Source organism: Manihot esculenta, chromosome 11 (assembly GCF_001659605.2).
Source record: "Manihot esculenta cultivar AM560-2 chromosome 11, M.esculenta_v8, whole genome shotgun sequence".
Taxonomy (NCBI): Eukaryota; Viridiplantae; Streptophyta; class Magnoliopsida; order Malpighiales; family Euphorbiaceae; genus Manihot; species Manihot esculenta.
Window position 1 is genome coordinate 2,752,629 of NC_035171.2, and position 21,367 is coordinate 2,773,995.

Genomic DNA, 21,367 nt, shown 5'->3' on the forward strand with positions numbered 1-21,367 from the left:
AACTAAATCCAATCACCTCTGGGAAGCTGTTTGGAGCATTGTGACAATTTGGTAGAGCGTTATGTTGGGTGATTTTTCTGTTTTTAACTTCAAAATGCCTTGATACATGTATGCATATGCAAATAAAGCCTTTCTTCTCAGTATGCAAATTACTAAACATTAAACCATAATTCTGACCAATGCTTGGCACATACATTACAAGACCACAATTTACCAACAATAAATGCCACATCATCAAAAAAATGAAATCAAACCATTGAAAACTCAGGTCATCCAACACACATGACAATTTCTATAGTACACAAATGCAAAACTATTGCCCATTTCATAATCAGAATCTATCCAAAACATCCCTCTGTGACTTGAATCTAAACAAAATAATAATGACAAGAAAATCAGATTACATGGGGACAGCACGTGCCTTGTACATACAAATATACGCCATATGCCAGTCACCTGAATCCACAAGAAACCGAAATTAATGGGAGAAAAAGAGCGATAAACACATATTGCTGACTGGCAGCAAGGTTCTTAAAATTTTGCCATTTAAAGATGTGATGAGATATAAAGGCGTGCTTACCTCCTCCAGATAGTTTAGTTATATCCTCCTCCCGCTGAGGGATGGGATTATCATCATCAAACTCGATCCATTTCCCTGTGAAGAATGAAATCATCAGTTGTAAAACAAACACGTTGGAGACAAAGTAATCAAACTGACCAGATCCAGAGAATTTACCATTTTCTTGCTTTACCCAGGCAACATAATGCCCTGAATCAGCGCTCCTCCCCTTATGAGTCAGTACAGCAACCAAATCATAAATTCCAGTTAAATGCAATTCTCTGTCAGATGAACCCCCTGGTGTGAACAGTAAAATGTTTAATAGAGAGCCATTTTCAAAGATGGACTGAGTCTAAGCATCATAAATTAATAAGCATCCTTGGGAAAATAACTTAGGGGGGGCACAAAGTCACAAGGCAAGTATTGTTTTCACAGCCTTCAATGAAGGATGATCAAGTATTATAGTATAGCTTCTTCCCAAAATGCAACCAACACTAGGAACCAATAGAAACTGGGTTCAAAAAGTAACTTCTGAAATATAATGCCAAACCACCTCATTTACACCATAAATATCCAGGGCCCAAACTCAAACTAACCCACAATGTTAATGCTAAACTGTAAATGAGACCTTCCATGTCAATTACAGAGCATGTGCACCAGATCTTTAATGAAAATTGAAATACATAAGGGATGCTCGGGCCAACTAAGGAGAACATTTACAACATTTTACCTTCTCCCAAGGTAGCCTTACAAGATTCTCCACTTCCATTGGATGATTCCTATATGCAAAACATTAACAAAAGTAAGATGTGTTGCAGACACAAAGGGCTTTAAGTATTTATACATGAGTGTGTCGCTCAAACTGCAGCTCACCTCTGCATTTGTCATTTTGACATCATTATCTTTTGAACATGAACTCTTCTCATTCGCTTTCAGGCCAAGCTTCTTACCTTCCTCATCTCTTAAAGACTGATAGTTATTAGAAGTTAAACAACCATGATCACACCAAAGAACACAAACAATATCAGCATTTAGATTTAAAAGGAACTCCACATCTCCACCAAAGCAAAAGAATATCACATACCTGGCGAGGTGCTTCCAATTTTCTGCGTAGATCATCTGAACAGAAATCATAGACATCCAGCTCCAATGGATAATCCACTTTCTAAGAACACAAGCATGTTCAAAAGAAAATATAATAAATATTCATAAGAAGATACAGTTATTGCTTTCATGCAACTTTTTGCATAACCAGTCCTTAAGACTTAGACCAAAAGGCTTATCTGATACAAAAGTCATCATCTTATATTTATTTAGTTTTTTCTTTCACATAAACAAAAGATTTACCCGCAAAATCTTGGCCTTCTGATTTGACTCTCTCTTCCAGAAAAAGCGAACAAACTGAACAGTCAAGTACCTGCACATTATAAGAATTTAAGGGTCTCATTCACAACTTAAAAATAGCAGAAGAATATAGCATTGAGTCTCATCAAGCAAAAACAGAAATTTACAACTATCTTGCCAAAATAGACAACTAACACGGAAATGTGCAATGCCAGATCTCACAAAGAAAGGGGATAACATTGTAGAACAAAATCTCAAGGAAATAGCCAATTTATTACCTTGGCAAGGCATTGATGCGAGACTCTTTCAAGTAAATTGCACTACGTCCCAACAAAGGGGAAGCCTTCTCCAGCTCAGATTTCAGACCCTACACAACCCAGTGATGTGCATGAGATCATAGTCCCCATGTAACAAATTGTAAATATTTATGGCAGAAAAAGAACAACACTACAAAATCAATTATATGATGCAGTGCAGGCAAAGACTCCAATTGCAGATTTGGTAGATCTTATAAAAAACATAAAGAAGGGTTTGCAAAACAAACCAGCACACAAACAAATGATTCAGACGCGTTATCGTCACTACTAACTGGACTTTTTTTACTTTGGATGTGAACAGTAACTTTAAGCAAGAAAGAAATGATATTACGACATGGAGGATTAGAAATCTTCCTATCATCCCAAGCCAACATAAAACAAGAAGCAAGGAACTTTGAATGCCCTCATTCATCTAAGAACACCTGAAAGCTGAAACACTAGGGGTGTAAAGCTCCAACCTATCCCCTCACTTTTCCTTATTTATAAATATCTAATTAAAGCGGGCACCAAGTCAGAGACCAGGCCACTGGTATGAAGAAGTTATACAAGGAAGCATTTTACAACCTTTGTCACAGAAGGAAACAAATGAACTCTGCTAGTACTTACATGCTTTAGTCCTTCATGCAAATGGTTCACCTCCTGTGATATATGGCATTTAAGTGAATAAACTGATTCTGTCTCTGAGCTCTCTTCACCACTTTCTTGGCAATGGATCCTAGGAACAAAATTTTTTTAATAAAAAATTGTCTTCAGGCACATTAAAACAACAAAAATCACTCAAAAAACATCAAGATTACTCATTTAGTAGGCACTAGGCAGAATACCATAAATGAAGCTTAGCTAAATTCAAATTAATGCTTCCGTTTGACATGTGATCAACAAGAAAACAAAAAAATACAAGAAACTCAAGATATCTACCTGCTTACAAGTTCAATTCCAAAAAGTGCCTTCACAGTATCCAGACTTCCACTGTGAGAAAGTTAAAGATGATAAAATTATGAGTTAAAGATAAATGACACGAAAGGAAGCTAGATGACCACAGAACAAAGATCTAAACCCACCATACAAGTTACAATGGGAGAAACAACTATAAGGAAATCAATCATTTAATGAAGTATGTATGGGTGTGTGTGTGTGACTGTTTGTGTACCCTAATTAAGCTACACAATGAGATACAATGGGAGAAACATTTGTAAGGAGATTTACTAGAAGTATGCTTCTATGAAGCCAAAATCAATTGCAGACATGTCCATAGTCAGTGTGCCTTTCACGCCATAAAATATAACCAAACTTACTTGAGACTTGGTGATCTAAGAGACTGTGAAAGAGTGTATAGAAGTTGTGTCCAGCATTCTTCAGCATCCTGTCATATGTTTAAGTGTATATAGATCAACATCAAAACAAATTGAACACATTAGAATATAACAAGCAGCAGACAGATATTAGATATTTGAAAAACCTGCTGCATAAAGGAACTATTATGCAATTGGCCAAATTGTGGATATTTTTTGCGCAATACCTGCAAAAATAGAATGTAAAGAATAAATATGCTATCTTCTTTTTCCTAGCATCTCAGCAAGCAAAATGCACAATAACAACTACCAACTAAATAATGATATTCATTACAGTTTCCAGCAAGAGTCTTGGACATAAAAATAAAAACTGATCCATAAAAAATAAATGCACAAATGTGAATTATGTGTAACAAAAAGACAACAAACCATCCAAAACTGCATAGGTGCAACAGGCTTCACACTTCTATCAAGCTCATTAAACAGTTCCCGAGTTGCAGCTGTCAACATATGAGATGTCTGATCCAAATCACTTCTCTTTTCAGATGGATAGCTGATCAAAATTCAAATTGAGAATCAGGTCTCTGTCAAATTGAAAGCATGTCTATTCGGCTATTTGGAGACTGAAATCAGAAGCAACAACTTTATCCCAGGTATAAGATAACTTACTTAACTAAAGCAGACTTTAACTCTGGAACAGAATGCAAACATTGTATCGTGGAGTTCATGTAACAGGTGTTTCCGAGGTTAAATAGGCCAGCAGTATGACCCTGGTAGCAGAAACAACACCAGTAATATGCTTGCACCAAAGCTAAACAAGAACATTGGCCAAGGGACAAACCAATGGGACAACTACCCTTAATGCTTGTTTGAACAAACTGAACAGCAGAACAAGACTTTAACTTTGAACTACAAAGCTTCAAATAAGGTGAACATGCGTAAACGGTTTTAAAAAAATACCATCTACCAGAAACCTTGATAAAAGGGTGAATTAGGTATATCTATCCTTAAAACCTTGATAAAGGAACAGATTTGTGCAGGTTGATGACCAGAATAAAACTCTTTAAACCTCTATGAACACAGAGCTTGAACCTCTTTAAACTCTTTAGGACTAACAAAAATATTGGCTCCAAAATGCAGAAGAATGAAAAAGCATCTATTTAGTATCACAATCAGTTTGGAATTAAGTTGGGCTTGAGTTGAGTTTAGTTGAGTTGGGTTCTGTAAGAAATACGTTGAGAATGTCAAGGATCTAGAAATGCTAACCATACAATACTTAATTAGGGGTAACCAAGGTCAACCAAAGTAAGCTAGAGGTAATGAGATGGTCAGAAATAACAGAACCATTAACTATATCTGAACCACTCATTATAAAACTCAGTATCACATGCTAACATAACCTTAGAGCAACTTCAAGCTAGAAAGAAAAACTATAATGAAATTCAGGCTTAATATTTTTAATAATACACCTTGATGCAGAATCAAAGAAAATTTTCAATTACTATAAAGTATAAAAAAGTAAACAGGGCAAAAGTCAAGAGTTTGGTATAGAGCCAAATATGGAGAAATGAGAAGTTAGCAAAAGCAAGAGAACAGAAAGAATTTATATATCTACAACCAATATCATTTAAAAATATATTTCCAATTAATGTATTCCAATCATAAATGAGACATAAATCATGAGGGTGCCAGAGTTATAGCTTTGTAGGGCTACTAGCAGGTTGTACTACTCATAAATTAATAGATCATGTGTAAAAGAAGGGGGAAAGAAAGAAAGCAAGAAACTGAAGAAGCTTACCACAGCAACCACTTGTTCCTCTTCTGGAAGATCTTCCATGAAAACAGGGCCCTTCTCTGGGGCCTTCACAATCTCATCTGCTGTTCCCATCATCATCAACTTTTGACCCTGGACAAATAATTAAATGCAAACCATTGTTCAAAATCAAATTTCATCAGGAGAAAAGTGATAGTGCTTTAAAATCACCACAAAGAACATTCACCTCCTTCACTCCTACAGTTGCCCAATCAGCATCATCCTACATTGTCAAAGAACAAAGTTAAGCAGGATGACAGGCACATCCTATAAAAGCATATTAGAACTTCTTAATGTAATATGCGTAAATTATCATGAAACATCAGAGAAGAATTGCTACTGCCTAATACATCAACAATACTAATGAATTACCTTCAATAGACCACCCTTAACCATAATTTTTTGCCTCTCAGGTGGTACTCCCGTCAGATCATACAATTGGCACTTGAAAACATAAGGGGGCTGGCTTGTGTCGATCTCCACTTTTGGAAAGACCTCCTTTTGCCATTTTACAATAACTGGAATAATTTGAATCATTATAATCAAATATCAAATTTGAAGAACATGAAAGAGTTCAAAAATATATTGCCAATTATGCATCAACCTTCATCAAGAATACCGGATGGGCAACACATCCCAATGGCCAACTGTGAATGTATCTAAGAAAGACTACTTTCTCAATTTCCCATACCAGTTATACAACATAAAACTAAAGATTGTATGTCCATCTCATGTATCTTTAAAAAAGAAAAGGGAATATGAAATATGCATTGCTGCAGTTGCATATTAAATAAGTTTCGTTTCAAAATAAAGCAATACCTACATCATCTTTATCTGAGTCCTAAAATTCAAAACCCCTTCGCCAAAAAGGATATTTCATCTATAAGAGTTGGTCCATGACTAAAGAGAGCTTCAATGTCTTATTTGTTGAGCATAGATTTCTAATTAATACATAAGTTATCTGAGCAATCAAATATGCACACTAAATTTACTGTGTTTTTTTCCTTTTCTTCCCACTTCTATTAATTAAAAACCATAACAGCAATAATATATTGAGAGAAATATAGTAGAACCCGGATTTTTTGGAAATTCATTTGTTCATCCTACAATGCTTAAGCCCAATTAAAAAGTCTCCTATTATTTCTAAATACAACTAATTAGTATTTCCGTTAGATTACGTTGACAGATTCATACCTTTTAAACTTAATGCTTTATATTTTAAATAAACTATATAAGGTTCTTCACTTTTCATTTACCTAAGGGAAATAGAAATAGCAACAGAAGGATTACCCAGTTGCATTTTGACATAATAACGGAACTTTTTAATTGAGTTTAGGAATTATAGGAGAGAACTAATGAATTTTTTAAAGAACTCATGGAACTAACAGTAATTCTTCCTAATATATTCCTATCCACACATCATTAAGAAATATCGATCATACACCAAAGTATTCTTCCCTGTAAGAAACAAAACAACACTTGCAATTACAAAATTCCAGCTAGCTTATACCATGTGTCTATGTGTTGTAAAAAGCCAACAATCGCCAGTGACATTAAAAAATAAACCCAAAAAAAAAACCCACCAAGCTATAGATGCTACTTGAACTATTCACCTCAATATTAGCCATGCACACACAGAGAGATAGAGAGAGCAAGCATAATCTAAAGCGCTAAGAAAATGGACTTGAAAGGATACCTGTGAGCATGATTGGAAGGTTATTTGAGGGATCAGCGGAGATAGCGAGGAGTGGATTTTGAGATTGTGTCTGCTTTTGGCTTGCTTGCAGAAAGGGGACAATCAAGCTATGAGAGAGTTCTCAATTCTCGTATGAATTGGATTTTAAGCTTTATAGGCAGAGAGGCAAGGAGCAGCTGGACTGGTTGTGTGTAGAGCCGGATCCGGGCTTTCAGTTGGGTAGTAGCGACGGGTAAATCCTCTACAAATTCGGGAAGAAGGACTTGGTGTGTCAGAAAAAATTAATATTTAATCTTTATATAATTAAAAATTTTATTAATTAATTTCTTAATTTTAAAAAATATATTAAAATATTTTTAATTTTTAAAAAATTTACTTATTAATTTTTTTATTAATTTTAACCATTAAATATTAAAAAATATAAAATATTATTAACACGAAAAAATAATTAATAAATTTTAAAAAAATTTAAATTATCAATTAATAAATTTTTTAAAATTATAACTTAATGAAAAGACTGGCCAGTGTCTTTGCCCTTTCGTCTCTGCTTTCTCGTCATGTTGCAGCTTGCGGGCCTAAGGTTCTTTGCCCCTTTGTGTTTCCCTAGAGTTTATGTTATTTGTTGTTTCTTAGGGGCTGTGTTGGGAGTTTCTTGTATGGAGGCTTTTCTCAGGCCTTGGGCCTTGTGCTTTCCTTTATATCAACGAATTTCCCCATCTTCGTCTTAAAAAAAAAAAGGAAAATTACTTTATAATCCCTGAGGTTTAACGTAATTAACACTTCTGTCCCTCTATTTTGGCGACCCAACACTTAAGTACCTCACTTTCTTTTCTGTCCAACTTCGTAGTCCTTCCGTCCAAAATAGCCGTTTGGGACACGTGAATTGACAAAATTAACCTTCTTCTTCTTCCTCCTTTTTCTGCAACTTCTTCTTCTTCTTCTTCTTCTTCTTCTTCTTTCTTCTTCCTTATTCTTCTTCTTCTTTCTTCTTCTTCTTCTTCTTCTTCCTACTCTTTCTACAGCAGCTTCTTCTTCTTCTTCTTCTTCTTCTTCTTCTTCTTCTTCTTCTTCTTCTTCTTCTTCTTCTTCTTCTTCTTCTTCTTCTTCTTCTTCTTCTTCTGCAACTGGAGAGAGAAAGCATGAAAGAGAAAAAAAAAAAGGAATTTCACATTAAGAGAAGGGTATTTCTGGAAAAAATTATCACCTCTCACTTTTGACTCTTTGACCAAACGGTTTAAATGGACGGAAGGACTACGAATTTAGACGGAAGAGAAAGTGAGGGACTTAAGTGTTGGGTCGCCAAAATAGAGGGACAGAAGTGTTAATTACGTTAAACCTCAGGGACTAAAAAGTAAATTTCCTAAAAAAAAAACTAAAATACTAAATTTCAATATTTTAAATTAAAAAATAATATTTTATTATTAAAAATAATATTATATAAGTCAATAATTATTTACTGTTAAAGATAAAATTTAAAATTTGTTTTGCTAAAAAATATTAAATTAAGCTTGTTTGGACAAAAATATAAGTATTTAATTGGGATCTATTTCAATAACCAAAACTCCGCTCGCCCTCCGCAGATATTTTGCACCCACGGACAAAGACGAGCATAATCGCATTACTTGCTGATAGACAAATGATTAATTAACGCACCCACTATGTACGGTGGCTCCTCCAAGCTGGGCGGCCGAGGTGGCGGCCGGGGAAGCGGTGCCGGAGGCACCAAGCGTCTCTCCTCGTTCCCTCCGCCGCCACACCACCGGCCTTCAACGGCCGGTAACCATCGCCTCTCCATCGGTGGAAATTCCAATCATCGTAATCGCTCCGGTCCCACCGCTTCCATGTCAACAACAACAGCTGCCGTTGAAGAGACCTTCTCTCTTTTTCCTGGTAGTAACCCACCTGCCTTCTCAATGATCATAAGACTGGCACCGGACTTGGTGGACGAGATCAGAAGGGCTGAAGCGCAGGGTGGCGCCGCCAGGATCAAGTTTGATTCAATGGGCAGTAATACCAATGTAAACGTGAGTTCAGTTCCACTCCTTTTCTCTCTCTCTCTCCAGTGTTCGGGTAATGTTTGTGTTTAGCTTGTCTAAATGTTCTGTTTGTTAGGCATCGGTGGCTGTGTTCAAGTTTCGATTTTTTTTCTAAGTGGGCATGTGTTCGGTTGTTATTTTGAATAATCCTGAAGGACATGTGGATGAATTCTAATTTTGCTGTCTTGTCTATGTGATTCTTGGTCTGTTGCCATTCGGGCATTGGTTATTTTCTAATTGTTAATGGCACATTTGGTTAATTGTATGGGTTGTCTGAGTGAAAATTGAGTTTCTTGATGTAACCTGAACTCGGTGAAGATTGCTACTATAAAAATGTTGGCCAGGCCAACTTAAAATATATGCCTGTAAGTCTATGATTTTAGGAGGGAGTTTGACATTTGCTATATCATTTATGTTTCTATAGGTTTATTTTGGTTGGGGCATCGTTTTTGTTTGTCTCTAGTAGGTGGCTTATTAGTTTCATTTTCAGTTGAGCACAGAATATTTAGCTTAGTCTTGTGTAATTCTTGAACAGTTACTTTAAATGATTCTACAGAAATTGTCATATGGTTGTGGCTTATCGTATCTCAAGCTACTGATTATTATTTCTCAGGTTATTGATGTGGGTGGTAAGGAATTCAGATTTACATGGTCGATGGAATTTGGTGACCTCTGTGACATTTATGAAGAACGTCAAAGTGGTGAAGATGGAAATGGTTTGCTTGTTGAATCTGGTTGTGCCTGGCGTAAGGTGAATGTCCAACGTATTCTGGATGAATCAACTACGAACCATGTTAAGATGCTGTCAGAGGAAGCTGATCGGAAACATAAATCACGCAAGTATGTCATGTGATGTAGTTATGGAATTATTTTGCTATTTCATCTCATAAAATTATTTTGTCTGCTATGAACTTTGGCATGTTTGCTTTATATGTTTCTTAAACTTGTTTGTATTGAATATTTCTGTGCGTATTAGTTTAGTTTTTAATATATACTTGTTTTCAAATGATTTGGTTAATTCTGGTGTGTGATGCAAATGCATGCAGTGCATGTATTCAGACTAACCCTCATTGATATTGATTGTATCATTGATCCGTCCCTTGTTTTCTCTGTAGGTTTTGAACTAATGTCTTGCAAATCTTGTTTTCTTGCCATACCAAGTAGTTGAAGTAAGATTTTTTGGCAAGTTCTAGCAGCTTGTGCTTTATCCCTCATTAGTTTGCATAGGCATTCCAAAATAATATTCTGGAAGTAGTTAGGCGTTGTTATGGGTAAACATTGTGGATGATCATCAATTATTTTTGAAGTGAGCTTCATATGGAAAAATCCTTCGAGTTAGTTCTTTCATGAGATTTCCTTTTAAAGTTCTGAGTTTTTCTCTGATTCTTTCTGCCCGTTTTCTTTACTGATCTTTGATTACTTTCCAAAGTCCAATCTTAAGCAATTGGATTAACTGAATTTGAAAAATTTGAGTGGTAGCTTTGTTGTTGAAACTGACACATAAGCTGTTGAATATGTTTTTCCTTGTGCTATTAAAGTATAACTTTTTCTTCTTCCTTTTTCTTGTTACAGAGCTATCGTGTTAGATCACGGGAACCCATCCATGAAGAGTCAAATAAAGCAATTGGCAGCTGCTGAGTGTAAGTTCTAATTGGTTTGATTGTGTCTCTCAATGCATTTGCCTCAGAGAGGAGATATAACTAAATATTTTGTGATGAATTTGATTGGATCTGGACTACATTTTCTATAAAGAACATTTTTCTGGTAACTGTTGAAAAATTGGAGCCTTAATTTTTAATTCTTTAATTTTCTAAATTTATCTCTCTTGTTTTTCCAGCTAATCCATGGAGGATGCATTTTAAAAAGAAAGAACCCCCATTTAAAAAACGGAATGTTGAAACACCTCAAGGTACATTTTTAAGTTCTGTTTTCTTGAAAAATATAACTTATTTTTGTATATAGATATTTCTGGATAAGCTTAGAAATTTAAGTTTCTGGATTTTTGCTTTAATATTGTACTAGAATGTACTTAACACCTACCAATTTCAGTCCCCAAATCGACTTTTAAAGCTGGTGTTTCTTCAACTGCTACTGCAAAGGGCAGGCCCTCCTCTTCACCTCTGCCATCCACACCTGAGAAAGCTGTCACTCCAGCATCTCCATTTGGAACTAAAAATGTTTCAAAGGTAAATACTGAAAAAGTGATACTGACACCGTCTAAAAGTAAAGAGAACGCCACTAATACAGAGAAAGAAATCCAGACTAAGGCTTTTAATTATGTACAGGAGACATCAGGGCATAAAGGGAACTCTGGGACTAAGCCAGTGGATTTACATAGTATGTCAGTTGCTCTACCAAGTGAGAATCCTAAAGGGATGAGCTTGAAGGTATGTAATAGTAATAGTTACAAGATTTTTGAAAATCATAAGTACATAATGCTTTTTTTTCCCTCGAGTATTTGTTGGTCTAATACCAAATAAAAAAGCACAATTGCATTTCATTCCTATATTTTCAATTTGGCAATTTAGGTCCAAATTTCACAAACTGAGTGCAATAGAAGTTCATTGATTTGAGGGGGGTGTGTTATTGCTAATATGGTGTGCTACATCAGCAATATTTAATTTGTCATGAGTTGGACCTGCATGTCATGTCAGTACCATTTTATTTGTTATGAGTGAGACCCACGTAACATGTTAGTAACAATAAATATCCCACATTGCTTTGTGCTTGCCATGCCAGTAATAACATACTCCCCCCAAAATCAATTTTGGCTCTTAGATAAAATTGCAATTAATTTGAATAAGTGGGCCTAAGTTGCCAAATGTTAGGATTTTTTTTGGGAATCAAGTCATGTTTGTTTCATTACTCATCACTTCTTAAACTTTTTTCATTTTGCTTTCATTTATTTCTACCACTAATGCATGACCAATTTCTGTGGTTCCTTTAATATTCAATCTCTTGGATCATAGGCGGCAGAGAAAGCTATTGTGGATAAAATTCCAAACTCTTCTAAGAAGATTGAACCGGTTATTAATAAAGTATGTGGTCATACTCCTACATGCTATTACTTCTAGAATAGTATATTATCTCATTTTCTTTCATTAATCTTCAGAATCAGAATGCAACTTCCCAAGCTCCAGATAGATATTTCTTGAAACCAGGAGTTGAGTTGGAAAGCTTCAAGAAACCTTCATCTGAAAGTGGAAGGTAGATACTGTTTTTACTCGAATTTATTACTGTGGTCTCCTCTTTATCTCCTTTTCAATTATTGTAGGCATTAGCATGAAATGAAATTAGGTTGTGTTTGGATTTCAAATACTGAATTTAAAATTTTGAATTTGAAATCAAAATATCTTTTTTGGCTACTAAAAAGAATTTAAAATAGATGTCACCATTTAATTAAAAAAATATTATTAGTTTAACTATGAATCTCAAAGGACATAATTACTATTGTCATTTCAAATCCTTAGTTTTTTGAAGTGTTTAAATTTATCTTGGATTTGATTGAAATCCAAATTCATACTTCTTAAACTTTCTAAATAAGGTATTTGATCCAAATCCTTGGATTCATATCCATGAAACCAAACACAATAGTAAGATTTTTATCAGAAGATACTAGTGGAAAGACAGAGCAGTATCACTTATAGCTAGAGCAAATAGCTTTGTTGTTTTGAGACAATGAACTACTGCACATAGACTTTTCCATTCTAGTAGGTTTCCGTGTAAGTGTTAGTTTTCTTGTTCATGTGAGCCAATCAATTTGAACCATTTAACTTTCTCATCATGTTCTAAAATTTTATGGGACTTGCTTGAAGAATTCTGAAAAATTTTGTCTGATACATTTGATATCTGTTGTTATTTTTTGCGACTGCTTGGGAGATCTCTGATGTGTATCGCAGAAAGAGAAAGAGTAATTAGAATTGGAGAGATGCCTAAGGGTAGTTTGGGGTTATTTTCATGAAATAGTTATAACAGTTGGAAGTTGTTATCCAGCTGTATTCTGTTATAGAAACAGAATATATAAAGGAACCACATTTGTAGAGATGCATCTAGAAAATAGCTAATACAATACAATACAATCTCAATTCCTCTTTAGTTCTATTTAGGAGGGCTATGCCATTTGTTGTCTTAGTTGGCTATAGGCCCCTCAACTTAGGAGGGCTATACCATTAAAAAGGGGATTCTCTACTATAAAGACAAGCTTTAAGTAGGAATTCAAGCTATTGTCCCTGTATCACGATTCTTATTTGGGTGGCCATTTTAGAATTCAAGCTACTTATTTGAAACTAAAAAAACAATTTTACTAGCCTCTGGTATGTTTAAAGCAATGGTGGAATAGATTAAGCACTGTGACAATTCTGCTCGATGTAAATTTGAACATTGTGCAAGTCCTGGTCTTTTACAACTCCTACCAATCCCTTCACAAGCTTGGGAGCATATCAGTATGGATTTCATTGAACAATTGCTTCGATCAAGGGGCAAGGATACTGTGCTATTGGTGATTTGCAGATTCTCTAAGTATGCACACTTTATTCTCTTAACTCATCCTTTTTCTGCTAGAGACGTTGCCACATTTTTCTTGGATTTTGTGGCCAAATTAAATGGAGTTCCTCTGTCTATTGTCTCTAATAGGGATAAAGTATTTATTAGCTTATTTTGGAAGGAGCTTTTTAAATTATTGAGCACTAAACTCTGCTATAGTTAAGCTTACCATCCTCAAAAGTGATGGTCAATTTGAAAGACTCAATCAATGTTTAGAGGGATAATTATGCAGCATGAATTTTATGGCACCTTCCAAATGGCTTAAGTGGCTTTTCTTGACTGAGTGGTGGTACAATACTTCCCACCACAGTGCTATTGGCATATCTCCTTTTGAAGATCTATATGGCTACCCTCCACCCTCCTTGGCCTTACTTCCCTCACTGGATGCTTCAATAGCTTGTGTTTTTTATTTCCTTCAAAAGGGACAAGCCATTACTTAACTATTAAAAAGCTACCTTCCACCCCCCTTGGCCTTACTTCCCTCACTGGATACTCCAGTAGCTTCTGTTTTTTATATCCTTCAAAAGAGACAAGCCATTACTCAACTATTAAAAAGCAACCTGCTGGTTGCTCCGTTGAGAATGAAGCAACAAGCAGACAAGAAGAGGACTAAAAGGGTATTTGAAATGGGAGATTGGGTGTTTTTGAAGTTTCAACCCTACAGACAGACTTCTATAGCTGTGAGGAAATCCCTTAAGCTTTCAACCAAGTGTTATGGTCCTTTTCAAATAATTGCCTAGGTTGGCTCAGTGTCCTATAAATTGCCACTTCCCCCTAATTCTACCATACATCCAGTCTTCCATTTTTCTTTGTTGAAAAAAAAAGCTCGGAGATGCTATTACTCTACAAGACTTACCAGTGATGGCCAATGAAGAATTGGTAGTTGCTCCGGACTATTTTGAGACAAGGGAAGAAAGTGCTTCAAGGCCTAGTTAAATGGGTCAATTTTCCTATTGAAGATGCTACTTGGAAAGATCAAGCTCTCCTTTCAGCTCAATTTCCAGATTTATCGTCTTCTTGGGGACAAGAAGGCGATCAAGGGGAGGGTATTGTTGTGTATCGCTGAAAGAGAGAGTAAGTAGAATTGGAGGGAAGCCTAAGGGTAGTTTGGTGTTATTTGCATAAGGTAGTTATAGCAGCCGGAAGTTGTTATCCAGCTGTATTCTGTTATAGAAACAAAATATATAGAGAGGAACCACACTTGTAGATAGGCATCCAGAAAATAGCTAATACAATACAATGTCAATTCCTCTCTAGTTCTATTCTTTCTATTCTCTCTTCTTACTTGCTTCTCTATCTTTCTTCTTCTTCTTCTCTCTCGAATCCTACTTAATATATTGTTTGGCAGACTGCCACAGCACAATCCTTTCCTTTGTTTTTTATTAATTGCAGGGGAAACTGCCAATTTAATTCTGTCGGTTACAAAATTTTGCAATTCTACCTTGAACTTTAAAAATAACCAATTAAACCCTATACTCTGAATATTTTGATAATTGTATCCTACCGTCTATTTAGCCGTTAATGAAAAAAAGTCACATCATGTGCCACGTGTGTATACCACATAATACAATATAATTACCAAAAAGACCTTATGCTTTTTAAATCATTACAATTTCACCATATGCTTTGAAAATAACTAATTAAACCCTATAGTTTGAGCATTTAACCAATTATATCCCACCTTTAAGATACTTCTTATGTTACTAATGAAAACCCCATATAACTATGCCATATGACTCTCAATCAACTCTTAAATTCATTCTCTCTAAAATAATTTTAAATAAATTCTATACATTATTGAATATTGATGAGAAGTGAATTATAAATTATTTTAGGGTTGAACTAATACGACATGGTTACTTGGCAAAAATTATGTACTTTTTAAATTTTTATCATTCTAAATGCTATAAAATTACCAGTGAGATAAATGGTTAAAATTGCTAAGGATTAAAAAGTTGAAACTTATTTGGTAATTTTTTAGAATGGGTTATAATGACAAATTTTGAAAACTACATAATTTTGGCTATATCACTATGTCATATTAGTTCAACCTAAATAATTCCCTAAATTTTCACTTGTTAAAATATGATCCTTAATTTATTTCTCATCCAATATTCAATATTTTATAGAAGTGGTTTTAGGGAATGGGAGTAAAAAATGAATTTATAGACTCATGTGGTATAGTTATATAGTGTTTCCACTAATGAGATAAAAAAATTTTTAAAGTTGGGGTAGAATTATAATAATTTGAAAACCAATAAGATTTATTTTAGCAATTATATTGTATTGCGTAGTATACACACGCGGTTTGTGGCGTGTGACGTGACTTTTCCGTTAGTTCATTAATGGCTAAATAGACGGTAATGTATAATTGTCAAAACGGTCAAAGTATAAGATTTTAATTGGTTATCTTTAAAGTTCAAGTAGAATTGCAAAAATTTGTAAATGATAGGGTTAAATTGGCAATTTTCCCTTTATTTTACTAATGTATTCTATCAAATTGCGCTATAGCATATATGTAAGTTGGCTATGCTGCTATCATCTAGTAGCAATTAAAGGAACAATGTATCTTGTTGTCTTTAATACAGTGATTTAATGTTTATGTACCTTTGCAACAGTTAATGTTCAGTAAAATCACTCATTACATGGGGAATATGTTTCTGCAGTTTTTGAAGTCCATCTCTTTATGTGTGTATATGCAGCTCACTGTTATTACATGCATTTTTGTATTTCCAGTTCTCCTGAAGACAACCGTCAGCGGACTTTTGTTCCTGAAGACAACCACAATCAAAGACCTGCTCCAGAATCAACATTTTCAGAGAAAAGCTCTGCTATTGGATTTGAGGAACATGCCCAATCAAACTCTAAATTTGAAGAAGGATCAAATACATTAGGAAAAAATGATGTCCAACAGCATTTTCCTGATTTGTTTGACGTGAAGAAAGTGTCTGACAACAGTGAGGGGCAGGCAGGCAGCTCCAGTGATAGTGGAAGTGATAGTGATAGTGATAGTAGCAGTGACAGTGGTAGTGACAGTGGAAGCCGCAGTAGAAGCAGAAGTAGAAGCCCAGTAGGAAGTGCAAGTGGGAGTAGCAGTGATAGCGAAAGTGATGCTTCATCCAACAGTAAAGAGGGCTCCGATGAAGATGTGGATATTATAAGTGATGATGACAAAGAACCCCAACATAAACTACAGGCCTCTCAACCAATGTTCTCACCATCACCGGATCAATGGCGATCTGGGCAAAATGTGACAGATGAGAAGCAAGATGGTAATGGATCTGATGCAGTTGACATTGAGGGTCCTGTATCTACTGCCTTTGATGTTGAAGGACATGAGTCTGATGCTGTTGACATCGAGAAAGATTTGGATGATGATGATGATGAGAAGGAACTTGAATTGGCTGCAAATAATAGTTTGCTTGCCAGCAAAGAAGGCAACAAACCTGTGGAAGGAGATAAATATATTTTTTCTGATCATGATGCTATCCAAGAGCGCAAAACTTTATTTGGAACATTGTTTGATGATAATGAAAACATGGTTAGGGACAGCTTTAGGCCTGAGCAATCCGATAGTTCTGAGAGGACATCCAAAAGTAAATCTAAAAGGGGTCCTGATGTGAAGCACTTTGATGAGAAATCTGAATGTGCTAAAAGGTCGAAAGTTGAAAGCTTGGCTAAAGTGCCCATTTCTGAAAGTGGGGATGCCCAGTTATTTGAGAGTCCTCACAATAGAGACAGTGAAGAAACTGACTGGGTTCCTGCCATTCAACGAATAAATATAACTGATAGGAAAGCAAATTTCGATTCTGGCTCACAAAAGGCTTATAACCAGGCATTTGGTGGAAAATCCAGTTCAGATTTTCAGCAACCAGTACGAAGGCCTTCTGATAAAAATTCTCGATCTAAGGCTTCTGATACGACACTGAGGTTCAAACACTCTGGGAGCTCTGGACATGGTGGTAAATTCTCTGAAAAGAGTTCTCATGTACATGAAGGTTTTCCCATTGGAAGAGAAAAGTCTTCCAAGGACATTCAAAATGAGGATAATTTTGTGAAGGAGAAAAAGGAGTCAAGAAACCCCAAGGAAGGTGGAGCCGGAGGCCTAATTGGTTCTCATTACAGAAAAAAGGGTGAAACATTTGGGAAATTCAAGGATTCTACACAAGTTACAAACTCACACTTAGGGTCTTCCCCAAGAGATGTCCATAGAGATGATTTGGAAAAATTCCCAGCTGTCAGTGAAAGAACCCTCCAAAGAGAGCTTTCAGGATTGGAGATGGGAGAATTTCGTGAGCCATTGCTTGATGAAACACCAGTTAAGAAACAATTTGAAAGGAAGGGTTCTTTCAAACAGTCAGAGAACAAACCAAGCACTTCAGAGAGCTTTAATTCTGATTTAGGTAAAGTGAAACCTATTGGAAGGGCGGCATTGGACTCGGGAAAGCCTTCTCCACCCAATCTAAGTTCTGGGTTTGAGCGGAGTCCTGATCATCATAATGAAGGTTCAACGAGATCTCACCATAAGATTGTGCAGTCTCATCCACAACATCTTTCAAGAGTAGACAACAATGAAGTTGGATCACACTTTGTTAAGCTAGCAGATGCAAATAGCAGATTGAGGCAAAATGAAGCTGGGGCAAAACCAGGAAATGGTATGGAAGGCTATGGAGAAAGCCATAAAAGAGCCGCTGCCAATGCACAGCAGCTGCATGACTCTAAACGTGGGCTGGTTTCCCACATGATGAAGGAAAGTAAAAAACAGACATCTAATGTGACGGCTGATTTGGTGGATAGACAAAAGGATACAATTTTGATTGAGGTCAATAATAATGCTCGAAAGAGGAGAGAGTCTTCTTCTGATGAAGACAGCTCTTCATATTCTAAATATGAAAAGGATATGCCAGAGCTCAGGGGACCAATTAAGGATTTTCTTCAGTAAGTAATTCTAATTGTTTTCTTGTTAATGGATGTATTTTCTTTCCTGGATAGCATATTCCACTGTTTGGAATTAAGAATTTGGTGAGAATTCAATTTGATTCAATTGATTTCTTTTGTGTTAATTTTCTTATTTGGAATGAAAGAATTCGAATCTTTTAACTTAAATAAAATTCATTTTAAAAGGATTTGAAACCGTACATAATTTTATAAGATCTATTCGAATTTTTTTCTTGCAAAATGAATTATTCCAAATGAATCTTATTTCTTTTTTTGGCAGTAGAAACTCTAGTTCTGTGACATGAGATTTGAATAATGTGTTTTACGTTTTAATGTAGGTATAAAGAATATGTGCAGGAATACCGTGATAAGTATGATAGTTACTGCTCCTTGAACAAGATCCTAGAGAATTACAGGTATTATAAGGATATTTGAACATGCAAGGTGTTGGTAAATTTATGTGGTTTTATATTTAAATGATCTTATGATATCTGGATTGCTACTTGATTACAGTAACGTCATATCTGTTATGTTCAGGAATGATTTCCAGAAAATGGGAAAGGACCTTGAATTTGCGAAAGGTAGGGATATGGACAGATATAATAAGATCTTGCAGCAGTTGAAGGAATCTTATCGTCATTGTGGGGCGGTATGCATTATGATTCCATGATTTCTTTTGTACCTTGCATTTATATTAAATTATCAAGCCACCTTTGCTACAGATCTGTTGGCGAGCTTTAGTTTTGGATAGGCAAACTTAAATTACAGGTCAATCTAAATTAGGGGTTAAAGGATGCTCGTGTCTATCATGTGCTTTATTGTTGTATCGTTTAAGCTAATAATGAAGGTTAAACTTAGATTGGTTCTAGGTGGTCTATAGGCTGAAAGTGTTGGACATAGCTTGCAACAATGGTTTTCTCATGTTGCGCGAGGTGAGTTTAGAAAGATAGGACTGAATTTTGTGAAGAATACATTGTTTCTTCACCTTCAATTCCGTAGACAATGTTGAATTGTTAGATTAGGAGCAGGAAATCATTTTACATCAGTTCTTATCATAATAAAGATGGTGACAATGACATGCATTAAAGTAGCTGTTTGTTACTTTAAGAATATGTTTAGATGACCGGGTGGACAAGCTTGAGGATAATATTATCTAGGTAAGCTTATTTTTATAGTTTTATAAGGTGGTTTGACCAACTGATAAGTTAAGACAAAACACCCTCTTAGAAGGTAGTGCGACGAGGAAGTTTGAAATGACTGCATTATGGTGGACAAGTAAACCTTAAGCAGCTGTCTATTGTTTTGAAGACGAGCCCGAAATAGCAAAACTATGACTCCCAGGCTCCAAGATCATACACTGAGTCAGGATGCTTTTTCTAGTGAGATCATCGGATAGCGACTGTGAGACAATTAACTCGTAAGAAATTTCTAGTGAGATTATTGGATCGATTAAAGCACAAGTAATACTGTTAATCATTGGGATTAGGATGAGAAAGTGAAGACCAGAACGTGTAGGAGATGTTGGAAAATCGTGTGCTAATCTAGCTTGCATTCTATTTAAACTTCAGCCCTTTGAATACTTTGTGCTGATTGTGTTTATGACTTGCAGAGGCACAAACGGTTGAAGAATATATTCATTGTGCTTCATGAAGAAGTAAAGGTGATTTCAACGAAATGCAGCCAAAATTTTACTCCTTTTAGCATTTTATAGATGGTTTTGTTTGTTTGTTTGGCTAATTCAGCATTTTCATTTTTCTGTTGTTGCAGAACCTTAAGCAAAGGATTAAAGATTACGCTCTCTCATATACAAAAGATTGAACATTTCTCATTTTGCTCCAAGACTAGTGCCAAAGTACTGATGTGATTTAAGAAAAGGAATTTTTGTTGTGAATGTATAGTGTTGTGAAAAAGTTAAATCTTGTATATATAAATATGAATTGCATTTTCTTTACCACTCATTTTGCCTCAATCAAATCAATTCTTTATAATGTAATCTCAGCTCATTCTTTTTTACATTTAAATTCATTTTATATTATTATTATTATTATAAAAATAAGTTAGTTTTTTTTATATATACTCAATTTAACTTTTTTATTATTAGCATTAATATGTAATTTCTATTTTTTTTATAAAATGTAAAAATGTTTTTGAATTATATTTGTGTACAATGCTTAAATATTAATTAAGTAAGAATAAGGGGTTAAACGTATAAATAAAGAAAGCAATAAATGCAGGAAGAGAATAGGATGTAGCAAAATTCAAACGCTTGATTGTACGTAGGCTTCGGTTACATTGGAGTTTGTAGGGAAATCGCAACATCGGCTGATATGCACCGCTGCCACGTAGAGAAATCGCATTACATGAAGAACTTACGGTTTATTGAACACAATGCCAAATAATAATTTCTAGTGTTATTATCATATATACGTTAGTTCCACCGTAAGGTTTGAATGCTTTTCTTCGTTTCTTTCCTCTTTTTCTTAATAAGAAATTATTCTAGAATGTCATAGAAATCATTATTTGCCATTTTAACTCTACAAAAAATATAATGGAATAATTAGTTTCTTTAAAAAAAATATATTTATTTTACACCTCAAAAGTCATTATTATTTTACCTATTTTTTTAACATTTCGGTCTCTATTCCTATCGAATGGGATGGTTCTCTTCCTTTTATTTAAAGTGGAATTTCTAACATCTCGACTATAAGCACTGAGTTGAAATGCTATGATCGATCAAATGAGATGGTTCTCTTCCTTTTATTTAAAGTGGATTTTCTAACATTTCGACTATAAATACTAAATTGAAATGCTATGATCGATCGAAATTAGA

The 21,367-nt window shown here is 35.1% G+C and overlaps 2 protein-coding genes across 3 annotated transcripts; one reads left to right on the forward strand and one right to left on the reverse strand.

The window, feature by feature from the left end:
• Window positions 1-231: 231 nt before the first annotated feature.
• LOC110626957 (ubiquitin carboxyl-terminal hydrolase 6) lies at window positions 232-7,291 on the reverse strand. The gene is made up of 18 exons (XM_021773157.2): window positions 7,022-7,291; window positions 5,698-5,843; window positions 5,513-5,548; window positions 5,311-5,418; window positions 4,182-4,282; window positions 3,942-4,065; window positions 3,680-3,739; window positions 3,516-3,583; window positions 3,139-3,189; window positions 2,827-2,935; window positions 2,182-2,270; window positions 1,907-1,976; window positions 1,644-1,724; window positions 1,433-1,528; window positions 1,290-1,338; window positions 737-856; window positions 581-655; window positions 232-456 (listed from the first exon to the last, which is right to left on the reverse strand). Exons 1-18 carry the CDS (start codon window positions 7,029-7,031, stop codon window positions 401-403), a joined length of 1,449 nt encoding a protein of 482 aa, XP_021628849.1. The 5' UTR covers window positions 7,032-7,291; the 3' UTR covers window positions 232-400.
• A 1,274-nt stretch (window positions 7,292-8,565) lies between these two features.
• Window positions 8,566-20,530, forward strand: LOC110626275. 2 transcript variants are annotated; one of them, XM_021772086.2, is made up of 13 exons: window positions 8,566-9,045; window positions 9,671-9,897; window positions 10,630-10,697; window positions 10,895-10,966; window positions 11,107-11,243; window positions 11,343-11,444; window positions 12,027-12,095; window positions 12,170-12,264; window positions 16,336-18,537; window positions 18,876-18,953; window positions 19,075-19,186; window positions 20,147-20,197; window positions 20,305-20,530. In XM_021772086.2, exons 1-13 carry the CDS (start codon window positions 8,680-8,682, stop codon window positions 20,353-20,355), a joined length of 3,630 nt encoding a protein of 1,209 aa, XP_021627778.1. In that variant the 5' UTR covers window positions 8,566-8,679; the 3' UTR covers window positions 20,356-20,530. The 2 variants fall into 2 exon arrangements, with proteins under 2 accessions (XP_021627778.1, XP_021627779.1); XM_021772087.2 differs by lacking the exon at window positions 12,027-12,095.
• Window positions 20,531-21,367: the final 837 nt, after the last annotated feature.